The 13863-nt window shown below is 39.4% G+C and overlaps 1 protein-coding gene across 5 annotated transcripts in view; it reads right to left on the bottom strand.

Moving 5' to 3' along the window:
- Positions 1-13863, bottom strand: part of FOXP1 (forkhead box P1) — a 658747-nt gene that overhangs the window by 19065 nt on the left and 625819 nt on the right. For 4 of the 5 annotated variants that reach the window (XM_011947138.1, XM_011947142.1, XM_011947140.1 and 1 more), the window contains 3 exons: positions 3563-3764; positions 3379-3458; positions 2682-2783 (listed from right to left, as the gene is read on the bottom strand). In XM_011947138.1, the coding sequence (XP_011802528.1) occupies positions 2682-2783; positions 3379-3458; positions 3563-3764 (384 nt within the window). The remainder of the gene's footprint in view (positions 1-2681; positions 2784-3378; positions 3459-3562; positions 3765-13863) is intronic. The other variant, XM_011947141.1, reaches the window with a different exon arrangement.

Raw genomic sequence — 13863 nt, 5'->3', positions numbered from 1 at the left:
AACTGGAGTCTAATCTAAGCAGTTTTTTTTCTTTTTCCTTTTATTGAGGCTAGGTCTTGCTCTGTTGTCTGACTGGAGTGCAGTGGTTCAATTATGGCTCACTGAAGCCTTGTATTCCTGGGCTCAAGCGAGCCTCCTGCCTTAGCCTTCTGAGTAGTTGGGACTAGAGACACGTGTCACCACACCCACCTCATTTTTAATTTTTTTTTTTGTAGAGATGGGGTCTTGCTATGTTGCCCAGGCTGATCTTGAACTCCTGGGCTCAAATGATCCTCCAGCCTCCCAAAGTGCTGGGATTACAGGCAGGAGCCGCTACATTTAAAAAAATATATTGCCCAAAGGCATACGATAGAACGATAGAAGGTCTACTGTTATTTACTGGAACAAAATTGAGGTGGTATAAATAAATGGACAAAGCCAATTTCCTTTAAAAATCCAGACAGGGCATTATACATTTAGGAGACATAACTTGAAAAGAAGTCAACATTGCTACTAATCCTAATCACTGCCTGATGCTTTCAAATAAGTATCAAAATGTACAGAACTGAAAGGTCTTAAAGCTACTTTCGACAAAATAATGTCTGTAGATCAGGTTGAGCAATATAACCGTGTGAGTAAAGACACAAAGCCAAAACTTCAGTTCTGTTTTCCAAAACTGCACATCTAAGCAGAAAGCGACGAGAAGTCAAGAGTTTTCAAAAAAAAGATATGTAAGCTCTTTTCAGCCATAACTTTAACTGGGCATTTCATCTTTTGTCTAAGATCATGGTACAAACAAGGACACGTAGAGAAAATTATACATATTTGTGAGTCATTAAGTACTTCATCTAAGGTTGTTAAATTAATGACACTTTTTCCTGCAGTTTGCAAAATGAAAAAGTTCAATCTGAAGATCTAAGCTTAAATATTATATTCACAACTGGTAATTGTTTTTAAATTTCATCATTCCTATTTATAAAAGGCAATCTGAAGAAAATGTCTGCCTCATGCTTCAACTTCCTAAATTTTTAAAAGCATTCATGGCTAAAGATCCTTTTATATTTTATCTCCCAAGGCAGGCTGAGGCAAAGAGGGGAAGATTCTGAACATAGGTTCTCTTTCGGTGCCCATGTGTCTTAATGGAAATGAAAGGATAATTTGGGCCATAATAGATATTCACAGCTCTGTGAAGTTGATGAATTAATTCTATGGTTTATATTCGTTTTCTTTTAAAATGCTAATTTATCAGGAACTTAACAGAGGAAATGTATTTTTCTGTTTTTTGCTTTGGTTTTTCTCCAGTTTAAAATTAAGGAATTAGCAAGGAAGGCATTTATTTCAAGCGAAGGAAGTTTTCCTTGCATCCTATAACACATCCCTATCATATTTAGATTAATGACATATCCTCAAATGTTTGTTATCACATGTCTCTAAATGTTTTGGATTTCAGGGATTACAAGAATTCCAGGTAGTAAAAAAAGGCAAAAATACAAATGACAGAGTGTACCTGTCCCCTTCTATAAGCAAGAGTATTAGTCACCAAGAAACCGAAAATGGGAAAGCCCAAACATATGTGATGGCTCAATCTAATATAAGGGAATAAATACCAGTGGAATCTTTGAACCAGCTGCTGACCTGGGAATGTGGTAAGCCATATATGACTCCAAGCACTGCTGGGGGCATCCAATAAAGAGCTATGGAATTTGACTTGTTTTTTATAGCAAATAGCATTATAATGAAGTTCTAAATCTACTTTTCTTCCTTAGTTTTTCTATGAGGGACAATCTCCTTTTTTTTTTTTTTTTTTTGAGACAGGGTCTTGCTCTGTTGCCCAGGCTGGAGTGCAGTGGCATGAACAGGGCTCACTGCAGCCTCAACTTCCTTGCTTCAAGCAATCCTCCCACCTCTGCCTCTGGAGTAGCTGTGACCAGAGGTGCGTGCCACCATGCCTGGCTAATTTATTTAATTTTATTTTTTAGAGACAGGGTCTTGCTATGTTGCCCAGGGTGGTCTCAAACTCCTGGGCTCCAGTGACCCTCTTGCCTCGGCTTCCCAAAGTGCTGGGATTATAAGCATGAACCACTGTGCCTGGCTATTGCAGTTTTTAAAAACCTTACAGAAAAGGTTTCAGCATGCTTGCATACTAAATGGTTTTAAATCTCTTGACTTAAAAACAAAAACCCCTTAATAATACATTGTGTTCTCCACTAATAACTCCTACAAACAGTGCTAGTACTTGTGCACAGCTTTCTCTACTAATTGGGTTAATGAGCTCTTTATCCAACCATTGAGGGCTGTGTCAAGTTTGGTCATTTCTCCAGGTTCCATCTCCGGAGACACATCTCTGCAAATATTGGCTGTGGTTGAATACCTAACGGCATGAAGTTTGTGCAAGTAATATGGCAACCTCCACTTCTGGGCGACAGTGTTATCTCCTTTTCTCTACATATTCCAACCAGAGGGAGATCATTTTACTGGCTGGCCCCTCCACACTGTGATGCTGGTATAATGAGAGTCTTCCATCAGAGCATTTCAACCACAATGACACTATTTTCCCAATCAAACACACCTAGAGATTGGACACTTTAAGAGTATTAAAACAACATAAATGTAGCTTCCTGACAGCACAACTGCATTTTATCAACAACAAACTGTTCTATGAACGTCAAGATCCAAGAATAAACAGGCCTGAGAAAGCTTACCTTCCACGTGGCTGCGTTGCGTCGGAAGTAAGCAAACATCCGTGTGAACCAGTTATAGATTTCATTTAGTGTTAGCTGCTTTTCTGGAGATTCGAGAATGGCCTGTGAAGCAAAATGCAACAGAAGATAATTTATGACCAAATCAGCAGAGTCGTTGTTACAGTTTGTCGAAAATATAAAATCACTCTGATTCAGAGCTAAATCCTGAGAAAGGTTTCACAAAATGATCTAAGATTAATGGTTGTGTTTAACCGTTCAATAGCAAAATTCAAAATGGAATTATCTAATTGTTTTGAGTTTTTATTTCTGTTTCCGTACAGAAATATTAATTTATTAGTCATTCATAAAGCAGAATCAAAGAGAAATGCAAAACATTTCACTAGCTGATTAAAGCTCAGTAATTATTTAGAGCTCAGATTAATTCTAGGGATCAGAGATTACTGTAGCTTGTGATAATTGACTTGCCATCTTTAAACAGGCTCATTTTCACTGTTGTGTGAAATGAATTTCCTAATAATCACATCGTATTGTAATACTTAATCAAAAGCAATTATGTTATATATTGCAGTTTTAAAAAACCTTATAGAAAAGGTTTCAGCATGCTTGCATACTAAACGGTTTTAAATCTACTTCATCTATATATCCATATACACATATACCTTCTGACAGAATTTCATATACTGTGTTATTTACTTACCTGCCTAATTAAAGATGCATATGTAAATGGTGGTCTAACTTCTGCGTTCTTATAAAATTCTTGGTTCTGCGCAATATCTGCTGAATAAGAATCATTGTCCTATTAATTATCGCTTTTTAAAAAGGGGCTGGTCTACAAGAATTGCAGATTACAACTCTACATGAGGCAAAACGTGGATATCTACCTGATGAAATGGGCACGTTGTATTTGTCTGAGTACCGCCTGCGGATGGGTCCCACCGTGTGCATGCTGGTGGTGGTGATGACAGAGGGGCCTTGGGTGACGGGAGTCAGGGGGGCGGTTGGGGTCGTTGGAGTATGAGGTAAGCTCTGTGGAGAAGCCTCTGATGCGGACTTGGAGAGAGTGACACTTGATACCAGATTCAACTGTGAGAAAAAAAAAAAAAAACAACATCTTAGGAGACCTTCAGAAAAACAGAGAAACCCAGGCACCACATCCAGCAGGAGTAACACAGAGGATGCCTGGGCAGCGCTCTTCCTCTAAGTAGATATGTTTGTCATGAACCGAAACACAAGGTAAGTCCTGCGTGAATTCACTTAGGATGCAGTGTAAGATATCTCTGGCAGCGGTCTCTTTTCCAAAGGCTGTTACATGGGTTCAAAAAGGGGTTACCTACTTGGGTGAGTTTGAGAAAGTCTGAGTCAAGACATTTCTTTCATGGTGATGTCTCACCTATGGGCTTTAATGGCCTATCAGGCCTCGTCAACCTCAAAGAGGGACAGAAGTCCTTAGCAATGTCAGTGAAGCTGAGTGTTTTAGGTGACACCAGTTGGGATACGCTGGTGTAGCTCTGAAGTGTCTAGCAGAACTTTCTGCAATATGTTAGCACAACCCAAGAGCTGTTTTTACTTGCTTTTTATTAAAACTAAACTTTAATAAATTTAAATGGAATGAGCCCCATGTGGCTAGTAGCTACCATACTGGACAGTCCAGGAAGAGCCTACTGAGCTCCAGTGTGCAGCTTCGTGGATGACGAGAACTCCTGCAAATATGTGTGGCCTATTACATTAAACAAATGGACCTGACCCCACAAGCTGTCATTTGTTTCTTACCAATCAGTTGGCAGAAAATAAATCTTAAAAGCATTATGAGTAATCTTCATTAAATCTATCAAATACAGGCTTGGGATCTGTTAATTTTTTTTTTCCACTGTGACTTTTTTTTTTTGTTTTGTTTTGTTTGAGACAGAGTCTCGCTCTGTTGCCCAGGCTGGAGTGCAGTGGCCGGATTTCAGCTCACTGCAAGCTCCACCTCCCGGGTTTACGCCATTCTCCTGCCTCAGCCTCCCGAGCAGCTGGGACTACAGGCGCCCGCCACCTCGCCCGGCTAGTTTTTTGTATTTTTTAGTAGAGATGGGGTTTCACCGTGTTAGCCAGGATGGTCTCGATCTGACCTCGTGATCCGCCCATCTTGGCCTCCCAAAGTGCTGGGATTACAGGCTTGAGCCACCGTGCCTGGCCCTTATTATGACATTCTTTTATAGAATATGGGAGATCTGGAACTGAGGTTTTTGATTTTTTTCCTTCAAGTTTTGAATGTTCTATAAAATGGGAAATAATCTGCTTCAAGTTAGGAAATGAGTATTATTTGAAGTAGAAGAGAAGAAAACAGGCTGGGCACGGTGGCTCACACCTGTAATCCCAGCACCTTGGGAGGCTGAGGTGGGAGGATGTCTTGAGTCCAGAAGTTTGAAACCAGCCTGGACAACATGGTGAGACTCTGTCTCTATTAAAACACACACACAAATTAACCATGTGTGATGGTACATGCCTGTAGTCCCAGATACCTAGGAGGCTGAGGTGGGAGGATAGCTTGAGCCTGGGAGGCATAGGTTGCAGTGAGCTGAGATCACACCACTGCATTCCAGCCTGGGTGACAGAGTAAAACTCTATCTCCAAAAAAAAAAAAAAAAAAAAATCAATGAGCACTGTTTCAATTGATCTTTCTTACCTTCACCTTAAAGTACCATTCTTACAAATACTAAAAGGGATAACCCTTTCCCAAAATTTGTTGGAACAGAAATATTATTTTATGTCTGGCAACGCTGAATAATTTGGTTGTTTTCAGCGTATGTATAACTATTTATATGCTATCTCAGATACACAGACCCAGCCTAAAATCCAAGAAACTTCAGCAAAGTAGGCTTACTTGGTAACATTTTCTCAAACCAGATTTCAAATCACTTACCATAGTAAGTCTGTTTCACCAAGTCTGATTCACCATGCTACAGTCAGTCTTAAGTACAAGGCAGTATTTGTGGAAGGTATTAAAAATGAGATTCCTCGGAGATCGTACTCAAAGAACTTATTAAAAGAGAGTTCCAATATGTTGGGAAGACTCGACCTTTACTCACACTCAGTTAAAAAAAAAAAAAAAAAGAGGGGCCATGAGAATCTTCTCTAATATGTTTGAGGAGAGTTTCATAAAAAAGCAATGAATCTGAAGAAAAGAAAGATCAAATATCATGAAGAAATACTAATGGAAAAATGTAAACATGGCGCTGGAAACGGAATGTTGTGAGCTTTGAGTTGTGCTTTCCTTTTTATTTTCAGCATAGAATGTTGACTCGGTGAGCAACAGACAATGCCCGTGAAGAGCAAGCTATGGAGATGGCACTGCCCTTACAAATGCCCCAGCAAGCTGAGCAGATGCCATGAGTGGCTTTTTCTCTATAGTGCTGGAAACCGGGTTTTCTGACACACATTTGCAAACTAAGTGTGAACAGTTCACAGTAGCAGCCGCAGGATGGGGCAGAGCTGAGAAGCCAAGGGGGGAAGAGTTGGGGCTGACCTCTTCTTCACCTCCGGCCTTAATCACTGACCAAGTGCAGGAACAGTACGTATAAGCATCAGCCCAAGCAAAGGGTCAAGGAAATTAGTGCATGAAAGGCGAACGCTCATAAATATACAGCTTTTCTAATTCAGATGCTGCTAAGCCTAAGCATCTTGGAGCACTTTGGAAAGTCAAGGGTAACATTTGTAAAAATCATGTTTTAAACCACCTGCCACTGTGTGGTCTCCTTTAATTCTCATACCACCACTAATATCTGAGATGTTCTTACTCATACTTTACAGATAAGCAAACTGAGGCTTGGAAAGGTTAAATAATTTGCCCATATTCTCAACCCAGACCCAGAGTCAAACCAAACACCTGTATGATTCTAGATCCTTTGTATAATCATCTTATGCCTAGTTAATGGGAAAAATGAACACTAACCAGTTTCATTTCTCTGTATGCTCATTTTTGGAAAAGACTCCGTGCAGAGCATTTTATCCCTGCTTATGCATGACATTCAACACATGTAACTGAGTAACTATAAGGCAGTTAGTCCTACAATGACAAAAACAGGAATAAAACAGTTAACTGCTGCCCTCGAAGGGCTTACCATCGAACACATACGTCAGGCAGAGGGCAAAGGTACACAGTAACCACGAAGCAGTTCTGAAGACTGACTAGACTTCTTGGCTTCTCTTTTCAGTTTAAGAACTTTTCCCTAAACACTGTGGCCTTCTTAAAGTAAGGCAATGAAAATTACAAACACAAATGTCCTGCATGCATGCTCCCTTTCAGTTTTGGGAGGAAGATCACCAAGTTAACTGAGTTCCAGTTTCATTGTCAGAAATCAAAACTCATTCAGTAAGTGCAAGCCCATCTTTTTGGGTGTTCATAGCTAAGAAGAATAGACAAATCCCACAGTAAAATGTCATCAAATGCCAAAAGGATGTGAGTCTTGTAGCTTCCACCAAGATCTCACCAGTAGGACTCTCTCTACCAAAAAAGAGTCAACAGCGAAAAATAAAATCCCTCCAAGTTAGCACAATCCACAAAGGAAGAGATAAAGGTAGAATTTTCTGGAGGCTTTTGAACATTAGCAAGTGGGAATAAACACTGAGCCAGAAGAGGGCAGAGAGGGGGCTTACCAGGCTTGACAAATGACACCGTGATTCACACCCACTGCTGGGCTGTCTCTAATAAGCCACAGAGGAAGCAGCCAATCTCAGCTAATTACCAGATAAAAATGTATTGTAAGGACTCTAATTAGGAGATGCGGATGGAGGTGATCTAATGATTAAATGCTGCATTCGACTGACCCCACCATCAATGTGCAGTGGTGCAAGATGTCACTGGAATATTTTGTAGAAACAGTAATTTTATTTCGAGGAGGGGAGGCAGTAATATTTGTAATGATGGCTATGAGGTAAACTAATTAAAAGACAGTTCCTAGAGGAAGAGGGTGGCTGAGAGCAGCTGTGGCCATTCCAAAACCAAGTGCCAAGTCTCAATAGAGGAGCTGCAGTCAAGTGGAAAATTTCTGCCTGACCTCTGCCCTTGCTATTAATTTGCAGGAAAACTAATGACACATATACATATTCCCACAAAATTGTTCTAATTGCTAATTTGCCAAAGGAGCCCAGATTCCAAATTAAACATGACTGTAGCCTGTGAGGGAAGGAAGAAGAAAAAGCTGTACGCTCCAAACACAGGGTGCTTTGCCACACAAAATCACTTGAAGACTGAACCAACAAGTTAATGAAATGTCAACCTTGTCAACTAGTATAGAAGTTTCTTAACTTTTAAACTTCTGTTTGATGATCACATGCCTGTCTTGAGGAGAAACCATCTTCGAAAGGGAAAGTTGAGAGAGAGAGAGAGAGAGAATGGAGAAGAAAGATTCAAAACAGGCTCTGTGTTCAAACCAAACCTTCTCTTTTAATTAAGTCCTCTTTGAAAAAACTGTGCCCCCCTAAAAAAATTAATTACAGACTTAGAACAGAAGAGCAAATGGGGAATGGTGTGGGTTTTTGCTGTAATCTTGAAATATTCATCTTAATTGTAAACTATTAAATCTTAATGTAATCATCAATTAGAAATGAAAGCATATGTGCTTAGTGTTTCTGATTGCAGTTAAGGTTTTAAAAGATAATTTTTTCTGGGGCATGGAGCAGGAAGGGAATGGACTGGGAGGGTTTCTTTTCCTGATGGAAAGCCTATTTTTCTTATTGTGTTCATTTTCGATTTAAAAGAAGTTGCTATGTTTAGAAGAGTCAGTAACTCTGATATGTTCTACATGGCAAGTTTCCATCATGTGATGATTTCAGCAAAGATAATCTCTTTGAAACTCTGGCCAAAAGTTAAATTCTTATGTCATTTAAAATTGCTGTAGGGTTTTAGTTTTTATATTTATTTGTATCTCAGGCATCAGCTTTTCTTTTAGCCATCGAAACTATTCAAACTTGGTTGGCTACCCACTATTCTGCTTAGTCTTTTTTTTTTTTTTTTTAATTAATCTTTAGTTTTTAACAGTAATCTCCCCTCCTGTTTAAAGATGATGAGTCACTCACATTAAAAAAATAAACTGCTGATGTAAACCCCTGACAGAAACAGACTTGTAAGTATTCCCATAAGAACTCATTTTTATTTTTGTTTGTGCTCTTGCCTCACATGAAAACAGATTCTGAGAACAAAAGACAAACCTGAAACCCAAACACCAAGGGACGCAACTGCGTAGTAGGGACTTTCGGGCTCACAGAACTTGTTTTTCTGCTCTTGGTTTTACTGGCCTGAGCCAGCTCAAGTCCTGCTTTAACTGCGTGGCGGTGTCATTTCTGGGCATGAATCACTGAGTTCAGAGACGGCCTTTCTGAGGCTGGAGGGACGTTACCAGGCTGTGTGGAGGGCAGGACAGTGGGTGGCAGCTGAAGGCCTTTGTTACAAGCCTTTGCTTTCCTATCTCAGCCTGGCCCTGTTTTAGAGACGGTGCTCGTGGAAGGTAATGACTTAGAAGGTGGTGGTATTGGCAAGGATACTAAAAGCAAAAACAAAAACATTCTAGTTGAAAGGTTGGGGGAGGCACTTAATGAAAAACAGTATATAAAACAGCTTTTGTGTGTTGTGCCTAAGAATCCCTTTTTATGACTGCTTAATATTATTTCTCCAACTCTAAAGCAAGGACTCAAGGAGCCCAAATGATCCTTGAAGAGTTAAAAGACCCTTTTTTTTTTTTTTCGGGGGGCACTCTGTTTTTATAGGAGCTCAAAACTCTTTCAAACCAGTCTTAATGGCTATGGTTAGAGGAAAAGAAAATCTGTAAAAATGAAAATCTAATACTGTATTTCATTCCAAATATCCAAGTTCCTGTAAGTGCTTTATAAGATTTTCGTCAAGAAGGATATACCACCTACACTATAATTACGTGCCCACCAAATCTAAAAGAATGTGGTTTCTCCAGAAGCAGAAGTTGTTCTCTGATGTGCAGGAATACCCTAAAGCAAAGCGTACCTCTCATGTACTCAGTATTATAAAATATGATTTACAGTGTTTTCCTGACATAATGACAGAGAGTGAAAAGTCTTTTTAAGAAATTCGTAGCAATTTAATAAAGTCATCATACCACAGACATGTTTCTTTTTTTTGTTTTTGTTTTGTCCTCTTAGTTTTTCACTCCCTCCCCCAAATGAAGTATCCTGGCAAATTCTCCACAGAGTAAACATGGAGAAATTAACCTCCAAGCAATACATCTGGGTGTTTACTTTGAGAATGTTTACTGAGTTTGGAACAAAAGAATATCAATCATTTTCATTAGGGCAGTTTACTGTTGTTTTTTGCTTCTCTTTCCATAGAAAAGAACAGAATCTTTTAAAACTTAAATAACAAGAAATGTGGCCATTCTAAATATAAGAACTGCTTTTCTGCTGTACCTGATAGCTGGAACTTAGGGCTGCTCTGGTCAACTTACACATACTACATATGTCCACGCAGTGTCCAGTCTTAATAAAATTAAAACTTTGAAAAGCTTGTCGTAACTGATGTTGGTTATTCCTTTCCTTCCTCTACACTGATCCTCACCAATCAGAGGGACCGATTTGTGCACCCACTCTTAACCTAAGGAAAGGTTCACGAGGCTGACCTCTTACCATTTCTTCCTGCTCATCTTTTCGGTTTCAGCTTAGACATCATTTCTACCAGAAGTCTCCCCTGACTTTATCATTCTGGGTCAGCTGTTCTACTTACAGGTAGTGCAATTCACGGAAAGTGAGACTGTGTGAGTGTGTATATAGTTATTTGTTATTTCTTTTACCAGGCTCCAGACACCTCCACGGCAGGGATGGGCCTCGCTCATGTGACTGACTACTCTGTTCAGTATGTCACATACTCAAGACATATTTGTTGATGGAATAGTTTGATTTCAAATGTAGGAATTCCCTTTCCATAACCAACTTGCACCTTGAGTCTTTGGTTTTGTTCTGAAAGGAAGGTTTTACTTAGGTTTAAAGAGATGTGACAGCAAGCAAGAAGAAAGGCTGTTGAAGGAGTCTGAGGGATGGGAAGCCCCTGAGCTCCTGTCCCAGTTCACCCATAAGCTTTCTTCCTCAGATCCATGTCTAAAAACTTGGGCATCTTCCCAAGATGAGCATATCCTCTAACTATCCAAATCTGATGAGTCCCACAATAGGATCCAGAAAATGCGTCTATGAGCGGATGTAAAAACAATCTAAGAACATTTTAGCAGTTTCTTTGATGCAAAGAAATGAGGACTGGTTGGATGATTGGATACAGCAAATGACACTTAACACCCAAATGGCATTTAGTGAAAAGCAACATTTACAGCAAAGCATTCTATCACTTAGTGACTAAGAATTTTAAAATAAACACGAGGTTTCTTTTACAAAGAAATGGAAAAAAGAAAAAGCTTCATGAACTTACTGGCAAGGTTGTAAAATCAAAGTCCCCATCTATGATTAGATTTGAATCCTGGTGACTGCTTGTTTCAAATCAAAGATTCTAGAAGGATACTCATTCAAACAAACACCATGCATTCTATTATTTAGGGTGGCATAAATTAATTACAGACTGCAGAGAATATTTTGCACGTGAGAATTAGTCACCAGAAAGCTCTGGGCCCTTAAAGTTGAAAGCATCAAGGGTTTGCTGTATGTGTGCGCCCTTTTTTTTTCTCTTTTTGGCAAAGAAGTGAAAATTTATGCAAAACATTACATGTCTACCTTTTATAATTAATTTCCCAATGCCTCACCTATACATATTTTAATAATTCCTGATTTATAAGATGGTATCTGTAATAAAATTTTCTATTTTCCAATAAATGAAAAGAAGGCAGGTTCACTCCGACAACAGAGTGTCACACAATATCTGCTTGTCAGGCACCAATTTTTACTTCTTACATGTAAGTTAAAGGATAAGGAATTTATAATGCTGCCTGTGAAGGGAACCACTTTTCATACACAAATGTGATCTTTTTTTTTTCAAAGGGTAATACAACAGTACATTTACATAAACTAATCCAAACAATCTATGTATTTGACAATGGCAAACCTCACACAGACGGCCTATTGTTGGTTTACATCTTGGAGTTCTTTATATTGGCTTGTAGCGCTGCTCTAGCTGTCAAAGGTTTGACTTGGACTCTAAATAAATGGTTATAGAAGTGCTGTGCAGCGATATTGGACTTCTTTGCAAAAGAAAACCTGCTGTGTATGAATTCAAAAGCTATTAATTTTTCAGTCAAAAATATTCGTGCCTATTTCTTTTAATAAAGAAATACTGTGCTGAGCTACTAAGAGATAATGTTGACTAGTGGTAGAGAATTTTCAATAGAGCAGTTAAAAATAAATTTAGTAGGAGGTCCCCTTCAAAGTTATAATTTTCTAGAATGTAAAACATTTTTTTTTAATACTAATCAAGACAAACCTTCCATCCCTGTTCACTTCCCCCCGCCCCCCCGCCCCATGCTTGTCCCTGTTTACCAGCTGCTTAACACTGGTCCTACATGAAGAATCCAGTGGTCCTTTCGTGGTCCACGGGGGCTTACGTACATGGTGCTCTCTGCCAACACCCAGCCCAGTCACTCGCCAAGTGCCCTACGGGGTTTTGTAGTTCCTTTAATTGTAACCTTCCTCTTCCCAAGGAGCCCCAAGAGCCACACCTTGGGTGCTGGGTCCAACCATTATCCTATCACCGTTTTTGATCCGTGGAAGAAGATAGAGATAATCTCATTCTTGTTGCTAGGTGCAAAGACTCGAACCCTTCAATCTGGGAAAACCATTTCATTAAAGCCATCTTAAGACTTTCAGAAAGTTCCAAGGCAGTGAATGCCCTGTACAGTCAGCTACACTTCTTCGAGATAACGTCAGCCAAGTCGTCTCAGAGGCTCATCAATTTGCTTAGCTGGGTTCAAGATCTTTCCAATATCCTCCTTAGAAGGAGGGGCTGTTAGAAACAGCACAGTTGACTACTGATGCCACAACACTGAATGAGATGGTTCTTTTTTTCCTTTCTTTTTGGTAGCCTACACATCCAGTCCTACAGCCATTTACTGTAAAATACACGGAAACTAAGGACTCCTTCCTAGTAAAAATGGATGCACGAAGTGTTTAATGATTTTATGTCCTATATCTCAGTAATGTGTTCTGTTTCAGACATTAATTTTGCCTGCCAACTGCATCTTGGCAGGCTACCATATTTGCTGGGTTAATAGTCTGACTCCGTTTTATTTCTATCACCATAAATCATACATATATGGGTGTATGTTTGCTTTATTTATAGAAAAAAATCAGTCAAAACAGATAAACCAATACTTTGCCATTACGCTGCATCATTGCATATTGATTAAAATTGCTGGTACTAACTATAGATTGTCAACGCTCAATTAATTTTCACACAGTGACTCCAAGCAAAATCAAATAAAGGCAGTGTACCTTTAAATTTTACAAATCTTAAAATCAAGAAGCAAAGCACTGTCTCCATTTTGAATAATCAGTTAAAGCTACTAGGAGAACTTTGGAAATGTAAGAGAAATACGACCATTAAAGAGACCGATTTATTACAAGAGGTCCAAGACAAAGTTTTAGGTTCAAACATGATCCTTCTGCTTCGATATTAACAGCCTGTGCTGGGATGACACCCTTCAAGGTCCAGTAAAAGGGAACAAGGCAAGAAAGAGGAGATTCTTACCAATCAAATGTAATTTCAGTGTACTGTGTTTGGTCTCCTAACTGTGAAGGAATAATTTTCATTTCAAACTCCTCAGTAACCACTAGAGCCTCTTCATAATTTAGCCTCTGACTATTCCAATAGTAGGTTCCCTATGTCTTTCCTCCGTTAAGAGTTAGACTGGACTAGTCCCTGCTCTTTTTCCTAAACACCACTGTCTCTCAGCTTACCTGAGCTGAAATGCCCTTTCCTTTGCTGTCATGGTTTAGCTGTCTTCTCTGTGTTCCTACCATTCGGAAAGATTTTCTTTTTCCAGGGAGCTCTCATAATGTATTTCAGTACCTTGCCTGGGCACCAATCATTCTGCCCTTAAAGAAGAGCTGGGTGCTTGGGTCTTATGGGCAAGGACCATGTCTGAATCATCCTGTATCTCCCCAAATGCCTAGCATACAACCTTCATCATAAAGGGTAACCAGAAACAGTCACGTGAATCTAACGCCTTCAAAACTCAAAGCT

Source organism: Colobus angolensis, unplaced genomic scaffold (assembly GCF_000951035.1).
Source record: "Colobus angolensis palliatus isolate OR3802 unplaced genomic scaffold, Cang.pa_1.0 Scaffold26, whole genome shotgun sequence".
NCBI classification, from domain to species: Eukaryota; Metazoa; Chordata; class Mammalia; order Primates; family Cercopithecidae; genus Colobus; species Colobus angolensis.
The sequence above is the reverse complement of the archived record's forward strand: the minus strand, read 5'-3'. Positions and strand labels throughout refer to the sequence as shown.